The 19,045-nt window shown below is 42.8% G+C and overlaps 1 protein-coding gene across 1 annotated transcript; it reads right to left on the reverse strand.

Annotated features, from left to right (window-relative positions):
- Positions 1-1,511: 1,511 nt before the first annotated feature.
- On the reverse strand, positions 1,512-17,601 carry LOC117494865 (NLR family CARD domain-containing protein 3-like). Its single transcript, XM_034145858.1, has 12 exons — positions 17,583-17,601; positions 16,161-16,245; positions 15,472-15,579; positions 13,037-13,141; positions 11,767-11,847; positions 11,187-11,238; positions 9,896-10,124; positions 7,399-9,196; positions 7,066-7,239; positions 3,730-3,882; positions 3,594-3,640; positions 1,512-3,338 (listed from the first exon to the last, which is right to left on the reverse strand). Exons 2-12 carry the CDS (start codon positions 16,229-16,231, stop codon positions 3,058-3,060), a joined length of 3,099 nt encoding a protein of 1,032 aa, XP_034001749.1. The 5' UTR covers positions 16,232-16,245; positions 17,583-17,601; the 3' UTR covers positions 1,512-3,057.
- Between the last annotated feature and the right edge of the window lie 1,444 nt (positions 17,602-19,045).

A 19,045-nucleotide genomic window follows, 5' to 3' on the forward strand; every position in this document is an offset into this window, starting at 1 on the left:
CGGACAACGGGAAACAAAATGTCCAGCCTGACCACAGTAAAGGCATAAATTCCCTCTTCGACGTAACTCCCTCTCCTCAGAGCTAAGACTGGTACGACCCACTTGCATGGGCTCGACCTCCCCGTACCGTGAGTCAGAGTAGGGATGGGAATTCTCCGCCGAAACCGGAAGTTGAAATCTCCCGGAAACCGGAAGTTGTTGTCGCGAGCGGCGGCCCGCCGCTCGTGTCTGTTGCTCTTCTCTTCGTGTCTGAATTCGTCTGTCGATCCGAGAGGTGAGCTCGATCAACCCATCCAAGGAAGCAGGGAGATCATAGGAAACCAGCTCATCTCTCATATAATCCGCTAAGCCTCTCAGATATGCGTCACATTGCGCCGGCTCGTTCCAGCTACTACGGCGGCTGCTGGTGCGGAAGTCAATAGCGTAATTCACCACCGTGCCGGAACCCTGGCTCAAGCTCAGCAGACCTCCGGCAGCATCGGGACCCAGACGAACGGAACCGAACACCTTCCGCATCTCCGCGGAAAAAGCAGCAAAAGAGGCGCAGGCTGGAGTCTGCTGCTCCCACTCTGCAGTACCCCATAAGCGGGCTTTCCCCGTCAAATGATTAACGGTGAAAGCTACGCGAGCCGCCTCGGAGGCAAAGGTGTGTGGCTGCAGTGAAAACAATATGGAACAGTTTGTGAGAAAAGGACTGCATCCCTCAGGCTCACCAGCGTAGCGTTCCGGAGTTCCCACACGAGGCTCCGGAGCGTATCCAGTCGATCCAGAGGCTGGAGTGAACATCGGAGCTGCAGGCGGAGGGACGGTAGCAGCCATGCTAGCGGCTAGCTGTTGTACGGTGGCGGCCATCTGTTGCATCTGGGAGGCCAGGTAAGCCAGCGCTTGTTCCTGGGTTGAGGTTGCCTGGTGGGTCTCGGTAGCTAAGGTAGCTATCGTGACCTCCTGTCTTTGGATGGCTTCCTCAACCCTCTCAAAGCGGTCTCTAGGAGACCCGGTGTTTGCTTGGTCCATTTCTGGCCAGATCGTTCTGTCACAAACGAGCTGAGGACCAAAATGCAAAACACGGGGAAACCAGGGATAGTCTGTAACCAGCTTTATTGAAGGCAATAACTGGTAGGAGACGAAAAGGCAGGTAGTAGGCAAAGGGCTGGTCGGGGACAGGCGAGGGTTCCAGGAGAAGGCAAGACGGGAGTCGCAGGTACAGACCGGGTCAGGGAGCAGGCGTGGCAGAATAGTCCGAGTACAGGCAGGGTCAGGAATCAGGCGAGGCAGGCAGGTCAGGGACAGGCAGGGTCGGAACCGGGAGAGCAATCTGGGAAGTAATGCTGGAAAGACTGGCATGCTGCAAAGTACGATCTGGCACTGAGGTGAGAGTGAAGTGGGCCTATATACTACTGGAGCTGATGGGTGTAACAGAGTGAGAGAGAGAGACAGGGTGTGGCTACCAGGTGACTAAGGAATGTTAATGCAGAAAATAGGTGAGTGAGAAAGCAGACTGTGACACAAACAGGGCATTGAGAGACACAAAATAATAAAAAGTATATTATTCACTGCAACCTCAAAAGATAGAAACTCAATGTAGTTATGTGCATACATATGAACAAATATATAACATATAAACATGACATTGTAATTCATTCATTAAAAAACAAAATCTGATTTGGTTACTTCTTCACTTTGACTCAACAAATACAATTTTAAATAATCCAATACAAATGGTTGAGTTTATTATTATACTATATATCAGCCTGTGTCCTAACTAAGTTAACTGCATGCCGTGTTTTGTCTCAATTGGCATAACATGTCTTTGTTATGGAAACTGTCATAATGATAGTAAGCAGAATTAAATATATATAATGAGTGAACATTTAAAATTCTGTTTGCCTGATGTTTCTGTTTAATGGTTTATACGGTTATGTATTTTAAAACGTCACTTTTTCAAATGAAAGTGCACTTAGTGCATTATGGTTGCAGGTATTAGCCGTTAGCTGATTAGCATTCAGTTTGTTGTATACACAAAACGATTTTATTCATGATACATATATATATACATATAACCCACTCAAAGATAGAAAATCCTAATCTTTACCGTCGAGATTTAACAGCAATCACCTGGTAGTTTTTTCAATGCTTGATTTCTTCTGATTTCATTTTTTTATATATCAGAATTCCCCATGTCAGCTAAATGAAGCTCAAGTTCAATCAGGAAGACCAAGCTCTTCATTCATATTACACGTCACTTCATTACTCTCTCCTCCCTCATTAAGTGATCGGGGCGTCTCTCCCCAGCTAACCAATCTCTCCTCTCTCCTTTCTCACAAGCCTATCATAGCACCTGCTAATCCCTTTATATCTGCTCTTCCCTCTGTCAGCTGTCATTTCAGGTGATAATACGCAACCCTCCTCCACCCCTTTGCCTCCCGTCTCCTTCAGGACCAAGCTAAACCTTCTCCCTTCAGTCCGTTCCCACCTACTTATCACCACCACCAGTGTCTAGACCCCGGGGGGTTTCTTCGGAGCGGTTCTTCCCCTCCTGAATGATAATCCTGCAAATCGGGGCCTAATCGCCAAACACCATTTCATTCTCCTGTTTAATTCTGGCAATCATTATCACATTCATATTACGTGTCCCGGTAATAAACACGTATTTCATACATCAACGTCTCTCCTGATTGAAATGTTTTGTGGAAATTAAAATGTTCTCTTTTTTCGACTGCCTGCAGTGTTACTTTGCCCTCACAGGTTTTAGCAGGAAAACGCAACTCAAAGTCTGGGGGTCTTGATATTGGGGCTTTGTTTCCAAATCTCACACAAAGACACTGACGAGTTCTGCGTGTCCATCCTTACCCTGAAGGTAGGGTGGAGCAGCTCGGTGAATGTGGTGTGGAAGGTGTGGATGTGGGTGACTTTGTTTGCAGAGATCTTGTAGAAGGACAGAGTGCCAGCAGGGCAGTCCAGGTACACCCCCACTGTGTTCGAGATGGGGACAGGGATCTTTTCTCTCTTGTTACTGTGCAGGATAGAGTAACCATCTTTTTCAGAGCAGCTCAGACTTCAGGAGTGGTCATTCCTTCCAAGGCAGCAGTCCTCACTGTCTCCTCTCCTTTTCATTCCTTTGTAAGTCACTCCTATATAAACATGTCCTTTCCATTCGACCTCGAAGTAACTGCGACCGTCCAGACCATCTGTGCACAGAACCTGTTTCCAGTAGTCAAATCTCTCTGGATCATCAGGATATGGCTGCGTCTCTCTGCTCGCTGTCAACTTCCTGTTGTTGTCGGACAGAATGAGATTTTTGTTTGCCGTCTTTGGGTCCAGTGTCAGTTTACGGGCGTCTGATGGAGAGAATATTAGCATTGTTAATGTGAGCATTTCAGCATCTTAATGTCACCTTCTAGCTTGGATCACAGCTAGGCACGTGCATGACTGTAGATTCCAAGAGCCCTTTCAGGACTACCTCATTTGGACAGGATTTTAGACTTTTCAGTTTGTTGTTGGACAAGATACATTTACAACAAGGCTTTCTAAGAACAACAGTTTGTCATCCTGTGTTTCAACCTGTTCACTTTCTTTAATAAAAACACACTTACACTTCCGTAGACCCGGTTTCTTTAACTGCTTTCCACCATGGTCCACCCTGGTGTGAAAACAAATCAGCACTTAATGACTTAATCTAAACTACTTGTTGAGCTACTGAATAAACAAACTCAACCCGTCTGTCCATACCTGAGAGATTCAAGTCTTCCAGCAGAAAGAAGTTTCACTCCTTTGTTTCCTGGATTATTGTAGCTGACGTCCAGCTCTCTCAGGACGGAGTTGGATCTCAGAGCAGAGGCCAGAGAAGAAAAGCCTTTCTTTGTGATCAGACAGCCTGATAACCTGCACACACGATTAAGGGTTTTATTACAAGAATATAAAACGTGTTCCTGCTTTTTGTGAAGACCTTTTGTGAACAGGAGATTTATAAAGAACAAGGCCGTAAATCCAAGGCCATGCCAATGACCCCTTTCCCACTTACTCTGGTGCATTATTTTTACACAGATTGTTGTGCACTGTAGTGCATATCAGACTTGCAGTACTCGAGTCCTGGACTTGGCCGATTTGCAGGACTGTAATGGATTTTAACCCTTGAATTTTTGCGCATGAGGACTCGGACTCTAACTCGGACATTGACGATTGGACTTGGACTCAAACAAGTTTTGTCTTAAAGGTCACCTATCATGCTATTTTTAGGCAATAGCATAGGTCTCAGATATATACAAATATATAAAAAACATGTCTATGAAGTGTTTTGCTCAAAATACCAAACAGATCACCCATTCTAGCCATGCCTCATATCCCTCTATTTCACTTCCTGTTTCAAAAGTGCTGATTTTGGGGTATAAAGCTTTAAAAAAGAAAAAATGTATAAAAAAAGAAAAAGGAGGGGGCTGAGCTCATGCGGGACCCAGCAGCTACTGTCTAAACCAGCGGTTTTCAAAGTGTGAGGCGCGCCTCCTCTGGGGGACGCCAGAGAGCTTCAGGGGAGGCGCAGCGTGAGAAAAAAAATAACGAGAAAAAGACGAGTAAAGTGACACTTGCACACTTTTGGCTGTCTGTGGAGACCGAGTTCCCCCACCTCGCCAAAAAGGCTGTAAAAGTGCTCATTCCCTTCACCTCCACCTACCTGTGTGAGTGCGGGTTTTCCGCATTGACTTTGATCAAAAGCAAGTGCCGGTCAAGGCTGCAGCCAGAGGATGATCTGCGTTTATTCCTGTGTGCATCAAAGACGCAGACTCATTGTTCCCACTAAAGTAGGGGTGAGTGTAATAAGGAGGCAACATTGACGTTCAGTGTGTTGCCGGGAGCATATAAGGATGTATTCACGATGTTGAAAATGTTAAAAATGTTTTAAAAATATGTGTTGAGAACACGGCGTGCGAAAATATACGGGTCGTGCTGCAGCTAGATTTGCCTGTCCTCTGTAAAAAGGTGTCGGCGACTGACATGCAAGGAAGAACGGCTGTCCACAGGCTGTTCCAACTTTAACAACTTTATTAACTTCCAGGGTAGTGAATTGAACATGCTATTGTAATTGGGTGTGTGGTATATTTTCGTGCACACGCATGTTCCACAACACACAAACTGAACAACACTCAATTGTCCGATCGCTACCAGTGTCCTTGAGATCTTGTTATAACAACAAGTGCACGTTACTGATGCAATATGGTTGAGACCATTCGGGCTTATTCTAGAGGGGTGCAAGGAATAGTCCAAGTAGTGGGGGAGTTTTATACAATATGTTTAAAACATAAAGATAAAAACGTTTAAAAAAGTTATTGTTTAACCTGTTAAGCCCCAAAGCCCCCGTCGGCGGGTCTTTTTTTTTTTCACAAAAAAAAAAAAAAAAAAGTTTTTTTAATTTCAAATGGCGTGCTCAAAAAAAAGAAAGGTAGACAGCAAAAACAGAGCATTTAAATGACATTTTCTCTCACTAGACCTCTTTGAAATGCAATTGAATACCCCTGCATTATAGCAACAACAACAATAATAGCAATAATAATTGGGAGGGGGGGCGCGGCTGTTCTTATGTTCTCTGAGGGGAGGCTCACCTTCCCACACTTTGAAAACCCCTGGTCTAAACTAAATACTGCCGTGATGAAACGCCATATCATGGATTATCAAGGATTATTTCTGAAACAGTATGGAGCTCAAAGGCTTTCTCTCTTGCCGGTTATACCACAAGGTGAGTTCCTTTTTATTTCCTGCTTCTTCACACACATGCTCTCCAGTACAGGTTAGCTCTGAGTGTTAGCGATGCTAATGTAAACACCGACCATATTACGCCCAAAACAGTCGGGCATTGTTTCTGATAGCAACTTTCTGATAGGGCCGTGGGTCCACATTTCCGATATTGCGTCATATCAGACGCAAATCTGGATCAGCTCCGTTGTTCCCCCGTTTTTAGAGATTTGGGTACGGAGGAAAAGAGAGGGTTTTATTTTCTGACGCTGCGTGAGTTCCCTGACACACCGGGGACACATATTTATGTATAACAGACATAAAAAAGTGCATTTTACATGATAGGTCCCCTTTAAGTCCAGATGTACTCTTGTGCAGCTGCGAGGCGAGTTCCCGTACCACACACCCCCGCTATTCTCAGTCTAAAGATGTGCAGAGACACACTACCCCGCATCGTACTGTGTGCTTTTACAATAAGAGCAGGCAAAATGCCCTTCTGTAAAAGGATGATTGATGAAAAGACTGGGACAACGTCAAATTTCATGAGCAAAAGTTATTTTACATTGTTTACTATCGGTATCTAGGCTCCTAAACCGTAGTTTGGATGCTCACCGGCAAGTTCTGACGCAGCTCGTTGTCAGCTGATAACCAGCTGTCCGGGCTTTTATTTATCACGGAGAAAAAGATGAACGGTCCGTTCGGGTGCCGATGGAAACATCTGTTTATTGCTGGTTCTCCACAGTTAACAATAAACAGACAACGTAATACATCAAACTAAACTGGACACTTCTCTTTCTAAATACTTTGTCTATCTATTTGTATAACACCTTTCATACAAAAATTGCAGCCCAAAGTGCTTCACAGCAGTTATATAGACAGAATAAAAACAATGCATAAAATAAAAGGATAAAACCAATGTAGACAATAACAAATATTGATTGATAAGAACCAAACCAACAGCTACATTTAAATCAAATATATCCACTCAGATGAATACATGCTGACTCGGATTCAGTCTTGCGTGACTCGGACTCTTCTTGGCTGACTCGGACTTGGACTCTGGCTCGAAGAGTGGGGACTTGAGATTGACTCGGACTCGAGATTTGGTGACTTGATTACAACACTGGTGCATATGGCCAGCTTCTCCCTGTTCCCCCCAATACCTCCAACGCTACTTGTAGGTGGACTGGAGAGTCTTGTAAGGTTGAATCATTTAAAATGAACGTCCAGAGAGTTCCAAATAACTGGAATAGAAAGTTATCGTCTGGATATACAAAACAAATATTTCCACCCAATGTTCGTTGTGCACAATATCTGTTAAACAAATGAATGAATTCTGACCTGAGAGATTTCAGTTTACAGTGTGGATTCTGCAGTCCTTCACAGAGCAGCTTCACTCCTGAATCCTGCAGGTCGTTGTTGCTCAGGTCCAGCTCTCTCAGACTGGAGGAATCAGAGCTCAGCACTGAAGACAGAGCTTTGCAGCTTTGCTCTGACAGATTACAGCAATTCAGCCTGAAGAAGGATTGGCAAAAAAAACGTAACATAAGATGTTTCTTTAATATTTAATATTCATTGTTTAGAATAGTTTAGATAATAAATAATGCTTCACAATAATTAAAAGACAATACCAAGTAATAACACCCCCTTGGAGCACCCTCATTTTCAACCTACAGAGCTTTGGTGGAGGCTTTCACCACTGGCATCAGCCTCAGAAGATCCTCCTCTGAATCTGAGTATGTCTTCAGGTCAAACACCTCCAGATCGCTTTGTGAAGACAGTAAGATGAAGACCAAAGCTGACCACTGAACAGGTGACCACTTATCAGTGGAGAGAGAAGTTGAATTCAGGCCTTTCTGGATTTCATGAATTAGTGAACTGTCGTTCAGTTCATTCAGACAGTGGAAGAGATTGATGCTTTTCTCTGCAGAGAAATTATTTTCGATCTTCTTCTTGATGTATTTAACTGTTTCCTGGTTGGTCAGTGCGCTGCTTTTTGTCTGTGTCACCAGGCCTCGTAGGAGTGTCTGATTGGTCTCCAATGAGAGACCCATGAGGAAGCGGAGGAACAAGTCCAGGTGTCCGTTTGGACTCTGTAAGGCCTTGTCCACAGCACTCTGATAGAAGTGTTCAGGTCTGACTCCGATCAATTTAGACCACAGTGAGGATGTTTGTTCTTCTGACAACAGATTGACACCAGAGTTGAAGAATGTCAGATGGACATAAAGTGCAGCCAGGAACTCCTGAACGCTCAGATGGACGAAGCTGAACATCTTGTCCTGGTGAATTCCTGTCTCCTCTTTAAAGACCTCAGTGAACACTCCTGAGTACACTGAGGCTGCTCTGATATTGATGCCACACTCGGTCAGGTCGGACTCATAGAAGATGATGTTGCCTTTCTTCAGCTCCTGGAAAGCCAGTTTCCCCAGAAACCCGACCATCTTCCTGCTCTCTGGACTCCAGTGTGGATCTGTCTCAGCTCCTCCATCATACTTGACTTTCTTCACTTTGGACTGAACCACCAGGAAGTGGATGTACATCTCAGTCAGGGTCTTGGGCAGCTCTCCTCCCTCTCTGGTTTTCAACACCTCCTCCAGAACTACAGCAGAGATCCAGCAGAAGATGGGGATGTGGCACATGATGTGGAGGCTTCGTGAGGTCTTGATGTGGGAGATGATGGTGCCGGCCGGCTCCAGATCTCTGAATCTCTTCCTGAAGTAAACCTCCTTCTGTGGGTCGGTGAACCCTCGGACCTCTGTCACCATGTCCACACACTCAGGAGGGATCTGATTGGCCGCTGCAGGTCTTGTGGTTATCCAGAGGCGAGTTGAGGGAAGCAGCTTCCCCCTGATGAGGTTTGTCAGCAGCACATCCACTGAGGTGGACTCTGTGACATCAGTCAGGATCTCAGTGTTGTGGAAGTCCAGAGGAAGTCGACACTCATCCAGACCGTCAAAGATCAACAGGACTTGGGACTCTTCAAACCTCCAGACTCCTGCTTTTTCAAATTCAGGAAAGAAGTAATGAACAAGATCCACCAAACTGTACTTTCTTTCTTTCAGCACATTCAGCTCTTTGAAAGAGAAAGGAAATATGAACTGTATGTCCTGGTTGGCTTTGCCTTCAGCCCAGTCCAGAGTGAACTTCTGTGTTAAGACTGTTTTCCCAATGCCAGCCCCACCCTTTGTTATCACTGTTCTGGTTGGTTTATCTCTTCCAGGTGAGGCCTTAAAGATGTCTTCACATCTGATTGTTGTTTCTGGTGTGTCTGGTTTCCAGGATGCTTTCTCAATCTGTATGACCTCGTGGTCTTTATTGGTCTCTGCAGTCCCTCCCTCTGTGATGTACAGCTCTGTGTAGATCTGGTTCAGAACGGATGGATTTCCTGCTTTAGCAATCCCCTCAAACACAAATTCAAACTTCTTCTTCAGATTAGATTTGAGTTTAGGTTGGCCCATTGCAGCAAGAAATTCTACAAGAAAAAAAAAATGATTAGGGGCTGTACACTGGCCGTGTTTAGGCTTGCATATTTTCATTATTGTCAACAAAGACACGGCTGGAAACGAGAAAGCCAGGCCCAGAGTTGAAAGTCAAACGTTGGGAAGGCAGCAGCTTGCACTGCTTGTAATGTGAAAAGGAACAACCAATCACAGCCGAGAGATACCTTGACTTTTGTAAATATTGGTATGCAGCAAATATGCAGAAATTGTTTATTTTAGTGACATTACACTGACTTGAAGATCTGTCCAGTGTTTTACATTTCTTCATTTTATAAGAACCACTGATAAAATGTGACACGAACATTAATAATTTCTGCTCGTGTCTCTCAAGTGCTCGTGTCATGCACATACCCACACACCAAGAGCGAAGCGAACTGCGTTTTCTAGGGAAAACACTGCTGTCCCATGGACAATATTTTAATAGAACTTTAAAAAACAACACCTGGAAGATCGGATAGAACTGTTAGCTGGTTATGGTCCCTGAGCAACTAAAGGCGAAAGCTGCCTCAGCGCCCTTGAAAAGTCGACTCAACAGTAGGCTCTACATGCTAGACAAACAGCTTTTGATGGTGTGTTAACCAGTATGAATAGATTTAATGCAGATTTTAATATTGACAGTAAACTGTAGACGTGTGAATCTATGATTTTAACATTTATTTTAAACGTCTTACTGTTTCTCAGTGAGTCTGCCAGTTCCTCCTGCTTCATTGTTCTCAGGAAGTCCAGTGTGATCTTCAGAAATGCCTCTCTTCTGCTCCTCCTCTGCTCTTCCTCTTCCCCATCAACCACTTCTTCAGACTTACCTTGGCTCTCGAAGCATTCTGGGTTATTACTTCTCAAAACCTTCTGGAACTTCTTAAGCTCTTTCTTCAGATAGGCAAACATGTTGTCCTCAAGAAGCTGCAATTCAATAAAATTGAATTTTTGTAAAAATGTGCTTGTATTCTGTCTTACCAAGTCTTCCCTTGAGTCAGAAAAATATCCTATATCTGTTTCTACCCGAAAGCAGAATCCTTGCTAGTGATTCAGCTGCTGTCACAGTGTTGCAATCAAGGCACTACACTAATCATTTAGCCGAGTTTGCCCGTTCAACTGTTGGAGATACCTGTGACAGCGTCTACTGCTGCTTTGATTGGTTAGTTGGATTGTTTGACTTTGGTGTTTGGGTTAGCTCGGATTGACAACAATCACACAATAACACAAACCATCTAACGCAATCAAGGCATGGCAACGTACGTGTTTAATGAGAGCATGAATAACCGCTTCAGTTCCCTAACTGAAAGGTTTATAGGTCAGCAATGTAAAACAATACATATTCTAAATATAGCTTACCCCTAAATCTTCATGATATGGGCCAGTGATCATTCATTTTGCAGTTTTTGTGTCACTTCTGTTTGCAAAACAAACAAGGTCAATAAAACATACCTAGAGGCTGCTGATCACTCCTCCAGTGTCTGCTCTGATTCTTGCACAACACGTCGACGCCCGGCGATCCCCATCCCACCCCCACACCCAGAAAACCTTCTCCTCCCAGCGGTCCAAACCCCTGCTGCTAGCCTGTGTGCTCATATTCAGATCTTTGCTAACTTGCGTTGGCAGCAGTTAACATTACCAGTAAATAACCGATAGTTGAAGCGGAGTTTCTAGAGGACATCAGAGGAAACCCCAGGAAACATTTAATTCATTAAATATGATGCCATTTTACTAAAGTGAACTTAATGCCGATAATCTTACGCGGAGGAGACGTCACGACTCGCACTTCAAGATTACATGCAACGTGCAGGAACATGCGTTTGGGCTGCAGAGTGGGACTGAGAGAGGCACCTTTCTCCCTATTACAAATCAGTGTAGCATCAAAATAACTTTGTATTTTCTCCAAACTGCATGATCTACTGCATGGATATAAGAACACTACTTCTAACAATCCGAAATATCACATTAAAGGTAGGGATGTTTACACACCCTGAATATGGAGTCCAACTCTGTATGAACCTCTGAAGTTTCCTGTTGATCCCTGGGGAGAAAAAAACGTTCATTAGTGTTTGATTTAAGTCAAACAAACACTGAAGAATGTAAGTGTTGCAATACATGGAGAATTGACAAAAGACAGGCTAAGATGTTAGAAGCTCGTTGCCTGAAGAAAGCAGGTGTTTGAAGTTAGAACATTAACTAATCGTAGCCACCAGGTGTCAGCCGTAGGCAAGCACATACAGTGTTGTTGTATCCTTTCTAAGACAATATGAGCTCAAAAGGTCCGGTTAACTTACTTAGGAATTGAATTTTGCCGTTTGAAAGCTGTAGGACATGGGTCGGCAACAGGCCATTGTTGGCCCGCCAGCAATAATATTTGGCCCGGAAAATGTGCTTTGTTTTGAAAGAAAAGTTTTGGCTCATCGGACATTTATGAGAGAAAATCCCTAATGTCCGAGTGCAAGTGAATGCAGCACAAGACGCGAGCCTTGTAACCCCTCCCCCGATGGCGGGCCAGCTAGTGAATTGTCAGTGAATTGGGCCAAAAAAATTGGCCCGAGGCCAAACTCACTTGCTAGGGTAATCCATGGAGCGGTCACTACTCATGGACACACAGCTTTGTGTTGGAGAATCTGCTCTTTTCTCCTCAGTCCTAAAAAAAAGGTGAATCGATAACCAAAGTCAAAAGGATTAAAGCTTGCTAATGGTACATGAAAAAAAGGTGTTTCAAGTTAGAACATTGATTAATCGTTATCTGGCTTAACTAACCCAAAACAAACGCGCTCTCGCTAAACTGTCCTACGACGCTGGTTATCAACTCGTTAACTCAAGCCAGGGTTCCTCCGTCCGGCTGAGAGCGCGTTCACATGACAAGCGTACTGACAGCACAGCGTCATACTTCCTGAATGAAAAGTGAACTTTAATATTAGACAACTATGAAGAAGTTAAACTTTAAACTTCCATGACTTAAACACTTTATCCAGGATCAAAGCCACATAGTTGCACCTGCAAGGTGAATACAGCTGGTAAAAAAAAAGCCGTTCAGCATAAGTTACCATGGAGATCTAGCCCGCTAAGAACAGAACCAGCGTCGTAGGACCGGGAACCCAGAGTTAACCCTGAAGTTACCTCGATAAGCGAAAATCCGGCTTCGTAGTACAGGCCTCAGGTGTCAGATTGTAGACAAGCACATATAGTATTGTTGTTTATTTTCAAAGACAACATGAGCTCAAAAGGTTCTGAAAATTAGCTTTGTGTCCGGTCCAAACCCTGGGAGCAGGTACCGGCAGGGAGACATCAGTGAGGAGCATGGAGCTGTGAGGAAAGAGTTTGGGTGGCAGCCCAGAGCCGGGTGTACAAGAAACCTGTGTGTGTGTGTGTGTGTGTGTGTGTGTGTGTGTGTGTGTGTGTGTGTGTGTGTGTGTGTGTGTGTGTGTGTGTGAGAATCTCTGTCTCTCTCTCTTTGTCAATGTGTCTCTCGCTCTCTCAACTGCACTTGCTAATGTTAAACGTAACCTCGTCCTCACCAAGTTATTACTCTTATTATTAACCATCTGAACAACACATTAAAAAAGATGCTGAGGGTTACACTCAGGCAGAAACCCTTGTTCTGAAAAAGAAAAGATGAAGGCCCGATAACAATTAAAAAAAAATGTATATATTGTTTTAAATTTAAATAGCCCTTTTACACTGTACTGCTATTTTACTACTGAACTAAACTAACTGTGTTTCTGTAATATACTGCCCTTGTGTATTTATTATAAATAAAGCAGTTTATATTATCCGATGATGTAACAACTGAATCCTCTTCAGGTCAGGTTACAGTAGAAACAGACTCTTACTTTGTGTCTGAGGGTCCAGGTTCTTTACTGAAGAGTGGAGGTTCCCCTATGGACCGGTCACTCTTCAGAGACAGACAGCTGGGGGCTGGAGACCCTGCTCTCTGTCTGTGGAAACAACACATGTTTTACACACATCATTAGTTCTTGTAAAAAGCAGCATTTGATTTCTGCCCATTTAAAGATGTTTGGACTTGCTCTGAACTGAATCTAATACATTACATTGCGTTAAATAAAAACTGAATCCTCTCCAGGGGCCTCATTTATAAACGGTGCGTACGCTCAAAAGATGGCGTACGCCAGTTTCTAAGCAATGTTTGCGATTTACAAAAAACAAACTTGACGGGAAAATGTGCGGTCCTCCACGCAAACTCTGACCCATCTGTACGCACTAAGCACAACAACGGGAGAGACGAGAAACTGCGACACCGTTGGCAGAAGGAAGAATGGAGAGAAATATGTGGAAATAATACCATAAATAAAATGTTACCTCTCATTTATCAAATATGAAGAATTCATTTTCAAACATTGATTAAAGCCAATCTTAAAATGATTAAACAAACGCCTGTTTGAGACTCCTCAGTGCACACAAAAACATAACTTGGAGAAATAAATAAATACGGATATGCTATTTAAAACCACCTCGAATATGTTGTGTTAATGTTATGAAATGTTTTCTCATAAATGATGCGGTAAGCAGGAGGACAGAATAACGTCTAAACTGACGCCGTTTTGCATTTCTATAGGTTGTAGATACGAGCATGGTTTTATATACTATCACGTTTAATCGTGTTTTATGCCGTTCGCCAAGACTTGATAAGTCGCTCGTAAAACACAGGAGGTATGGAAACCAAGAACACCATATAACACAACACATTTAACTGGTGGATAGAGTTGCTGCGGGGGGGGGGGGGTGTTGAGATGCACAGGCATTGGAGACGCTGCGCACAGCTGATTGACAGCTGGAACCAGAGGTCGCGTTAACCGAATATTTTCCGTCTATGATGTTTTTTTTTATAACAATGATAGAAAAATCTGAAAGCCGTCCGTCATTTTGACAGATTACAACAAACTCAGAACAGCGCCAAAGTTTCCGCGCAGCGGGGCTCCGGTGTTATGCCGTGTTATTATGCATGCCCTCCCAAAAGGAAATGATATAGTTTCCAAACCTAACTTTGCCGAACAGATCAGTGAAATGTCTGTGAGTACTTGCTTTACGCTGCGCGCGCTCCCGCGAGGTGCAGTGGGCATGCATAACACGCCGCTAACAGTTCACGAGCGAGTGTGCCCCCCCCCCCGGCAGAGTTGTGTACAGGCCGACGGGTTATAATGGATTTTGACGGAAATGTTACGATCCTGTCCGTCAAAATGACGGGCAGCAAAAAAGTCTAGCACAACCTCTGGCTGGAACACAAACCACGAAATGAAATACATTTTTTCAGATCCAGTCGCCATGACTCCACTCCGGAGGGATCCCCCGATACTTTCTTACAGTTTCTCATCATGGGGGGGTCTCCTGTCCCCGGCACAAACACACTGACACACTGCCTGAGGAAGGTTATGTGTATTTTGTCATTCACTTTTTTCGGACCACTTATTTATTTATGTTGGTGACGATCCGACCTCCATGCTGCTACTCTGGTTCAAACTGCATCCACCAAACAATGTGATTTATCTCCACCTCCCCAAAAGAACCTAAATCTGACTCGGTGTGAGATGTCTTTTTTAGCTGTTCTGTCCTCATTTCCTGCGATCTTCTTCATGTAGTCAGTCTGAATGAATATTAATACGGGGCGTTTCTTTGACTATTTATAGGCAAATATGGGCGTTACGTGAAGCCCGCAAAAGCTGCGCCGCATTTCGAGTTGTGATTTATAAAGGGAAACCGCCGTAGGACGTGCGTGCGCAGTGTTTTATAAATCGGAATATTTGTGTGCGTATTTACTTGCTTTGTCCTACGTACGCCACCTTCCCACGTGAATCCTACGCAAGGCTTTATAAATGAGGCCCCTGGTGCCAGATTGCAAGACAGCATATATAGAATAGTTATATAGTAAGGGCCCGTGTCCACATCGCATATTTTTCTGAGCGCCGGTGAGTTAGTGACTTTTATCTCCGTACTTAGAATTAGAATTGGGAGGGATGAAACCCTCTTTTAATGGTCACACATGCAGAGCACACAGCACACACAGTGAAATGTGGCCTCTGCATTTAACCCATCTTAGTACCAGGAGTCTAGTACTAGGAGCAGTGGGCAGCTAGTGTACTTCCTCCTTGCTCTGCAGCTGTCAGACTGAGCAGTGAAGCACTTTCATGCAAAGTGCAGCAAGATTATTCAGGTTGGTTGTAATGGTAAAAAAAACAATGTCAACAACAAATGCCTTACATTTGAAATTCCTTATAGATACATTTGAGCTCAGAAGGTTCTGTTAACTTACTTAGGAATTAAATCTTGCTGATTGAAAGCTGTGGGGTCCCCTGTGGAGCGGTCACTCCTCATGGAAACACAGGATGGTTCAGGAGAATCTGCTCTTTCCTGCTCAGTCCTGAAAGAAATGGAGCGTTGAGAGAGAGGTGGAAGAATATGAAGCTCAATGACTGAAAAAAGATCAGTTTCAAAGACTTTCACATTCACAATGACGGCTGTTTTTGTTGTTGTTGCTTGAATGCAGTCACACGTTCACACAATCCTGGTCTAAACCATTCTCTAGTTAGGTGCACTACACTAATTATAGGTTTTTACTATAAATAAATTATCTTAACGACCTTAAGAAAAGCTGTCAACAGGTGTAGTTGCACATAAAACATAGTGTTTGTCTTTAAAATAATGTTGAGGCGGCAAAAGATATTTTTTATTGACGTGGTAAAACAATAAAACTATATAAAAATCCAACCGACGTTAATGGTGAACTTTGGTACGCTTATCTGCTGGCCGAAAGATAAAAAGTCACAAGGGCCTACAAGGCCACATTTTATATTTCATAAGCAAACAAGAAAAAAACCATTCCAGTAAAGTGATCTTGATTATTGTAATCATGTGGCGGGAAGAGAAACTGACAACATATTCTGCTAAATGTATGCAACAGTCACTTTTCTGAATCAGTCACATCTGAGATCTTCCTCTCACCTCTCATGTTCCTCAGACAGAGTGCTGCTGGAGGGCGGGACCCCCCCCTCTTCATCCTCAGATTCACTCATGGTGCAAACAGGACTTGAAAACACATCAAACATGTTGTGTTAGCAGGAGTCATTACAAAGTCAGGACCTTAAATTCCCTTGAGAAAATAAAGACGTGTATAAAACATATTAAATACAAAGAAGTATTCAGATCAGTTTCTACAATAGAAAAACAACAGATTTAAATCAAAAATAAAAACCTTGCCTTCGCATTTAAATTGTATTTATAAAACTATTCAGGTCGCTTTCTGAATACCTCAATAAGCCTTTAAGCCTTAAAGGTAGGGTAGGTAAGTTTGAGAAACCGGCTCGAGATACACTTTTTGTTATATTCCATGGAATGCTCTTAACATCCCGATAGCAATGAATATCTGAAGTGCTTTGACAAAAAATCCATAAAAAAATGTCATCTGTGGAAGCCGTGGTACTGTAAAAAGTACGACCAATCATTTGAGCCGGCCCGGCTAAAATAACTGGATGGACTACCTGCCTGTCAGCCTTCCATCTGTGCACAAACTTATCTCGTGCCCTCATTGGTCATGTGCGCGTTTGTGTGTGTTGGAGGAGGGGCTCTGTAAGGAAGTGACAGATTTTCTCCGGTTGTGTATTTTCAAATTCTAGCGATCGCGAGCCGGTTTCTCAAACTTACCTACCCTACCTTTAGGGTAGGCCTACCAAAAAAATACAGATTCAAAATCCTGCCTAAAATATAAATTGTACTATTTCATTATTTGTGTGCGTGTGCGTGTGCGTGTGCGCGCGTGTGTGTGTGTGTAAACCGCGTGTGTGTAAACTGCCCCGCCCCCTCGCACACAGACGGGGAGAGATCTCTTGTCTGGATTGGAAAGATATATCATATTTTGTAGTCTTCTTGCATATCAGAAACGAAGTTGGCGAAACTAAAACAGCAATATAATGTTTATGTAGCAATAATGCATGTGACATATATTTTTTAAATATCAAGAGTGTCCTGTAATCGGAAATAACACATTACGTATATATCTCCTTATATAACAAAATGTCCGACAAAGATAAACAACAACTTTTATAATAATATCACTAACTTTAATTCAGCTTCGGTTGTGGTAACAATGTACAGAAACACAAAAACCTCGCGACCAACCGTCACATTAACGGTTTATAAAGCCGTTAAAAAATAGTTACCCGTTTTCTAGAACAATGAGGAAGTTTGTGCTAAGCTAACCGAGTCCTAGCTAGCATACACGGTTAAAGACAGTTATAAACTAGATAGCATTCGAGGTAACGTTACAGCATGAGTAGTATTACATATATACATATGTACTGAGACTGAATCAAAGTGTTCAATAATATACGTTTATATGTCGATGGTTAAATCCGCAGTTCAGCTTACCTTTAGTGCGCGCAGTTATTTGCCAAAGTGAAAGTGAAACTTAACATGACTCAAAACATAACAAGGACATGTGACACGTCAGTTGGAGGTTGGTTGTATAGAAAACACACGGATTACAGGGAGTCAGACATTAATAAAATGTGTTTCTGAAATCAATTTTAAATTAAAACCTCACTGTAAGAATATCAGTCTTCTTATGGACCATTCAGGCGGATATAATTGATTTTCAGGCGGGTATAAAGTAACAAAAACAGGGGTTATTTGACACGAGAGATCTCAAAACTCTTCCGCCTGGTCCCGCCCAGTACTCTGCTGTGATTGGCTCGTTGCGTCTATGCGCTGATTTGATTGGATGCTTTATTTACCAGCTTCGAGTGCAGATATAAGGACTTTGACATCATTATTCGTTGCTCTCTATATGTAACAGGCATAGATATATATATATAAACCATGATATAAACACTAGATGGCTCATGGGAGATTTTTCAGCGTAGCTCACCGGCCGCCATCTTGCTACAGTCAACAGCTACTCTGGTACGCGCTATGGTAGCTGTTGTAAGGTGAGTGGTCTGCACAAAAATACTCTTAACTCGCTGAAATCTTGACTGATTTACAAACGGTTTGGTTTATTATAAACATGATTAGCATGGCTATGATACAGGATGCTTGGACATGTTGAAATTACAGCTTTTCTTTGTGTATGTGGTTGTATTTATTAGCTGGCTAATAACAAGAGGCTGTGAGTGAGACCTAGTATTACAAAGTTGCCCCAGAAACTTTACACCAGTGGGAGAGGCATAACTGCTCTTTCTTTTTAACATAACGTAAGTTACACATGATTTCTTCCAAGTGGTTTGGCTTGTTAAAAACATCTTACATTTAGATACATTATGTTCCAGGAAATTGCTGGCTTTGTGTTTACAGAAGTACCTGACTATGCCGGACTTTTGTGCAGCCTACGGATGCTCTAATCGCCGCAGTCTGGAAACAAGAACCCGTGGAATATATATATCTATGGTACATGAACCACAAAGACTTTATTATGAATACATTATTTAGCAGATTCTCAGCCTCGCCCCAGAATTACTAAATGACTACGAGAAAGAAGAAAAACTCTGTTATTTATTCAATGTATTTAATCTATGTATTTACTTGAGTAAAAGTACCAACAGTTAAAGTATATCAAATGTCAAAAAGTACTAATAAAGGTATTCTGTTTCTGACGGTTTATTCAACAGCCAAGCTTCATATGTTACAGTTCTTTAAATGTTTTGTGAGTTCATATTTAAATTTGTACAGTTTAGGATGTCAGATAAATGTAGCGCAGTAAAAACTACATGATTATCCTTTGAGATGAAGTGTATATAAATATAAAGTAAAAAGAAAATACTCAAGTAAAGTACAAGTACCCGAAATGTGCCTTTAAGTAAAATACTTATCTAAATGTAGATATTCATTCCACC

The sequence above is a fragment of the Trematomus bernacchii genome, unplaced genomic scaffold (assembly GCF_902827165.1).
Source record: "Trematomus bernacchii unplaced genomic scaffold, fTreBer1.1, whole genome shotgun sequence".
Classification (NCBI taxonomy): Eukaryota; Metazoa; Chordata; class Actinopteri; order Perciformes; family Nototheniidae; genus Trematomus; species Trematomus bernacchii.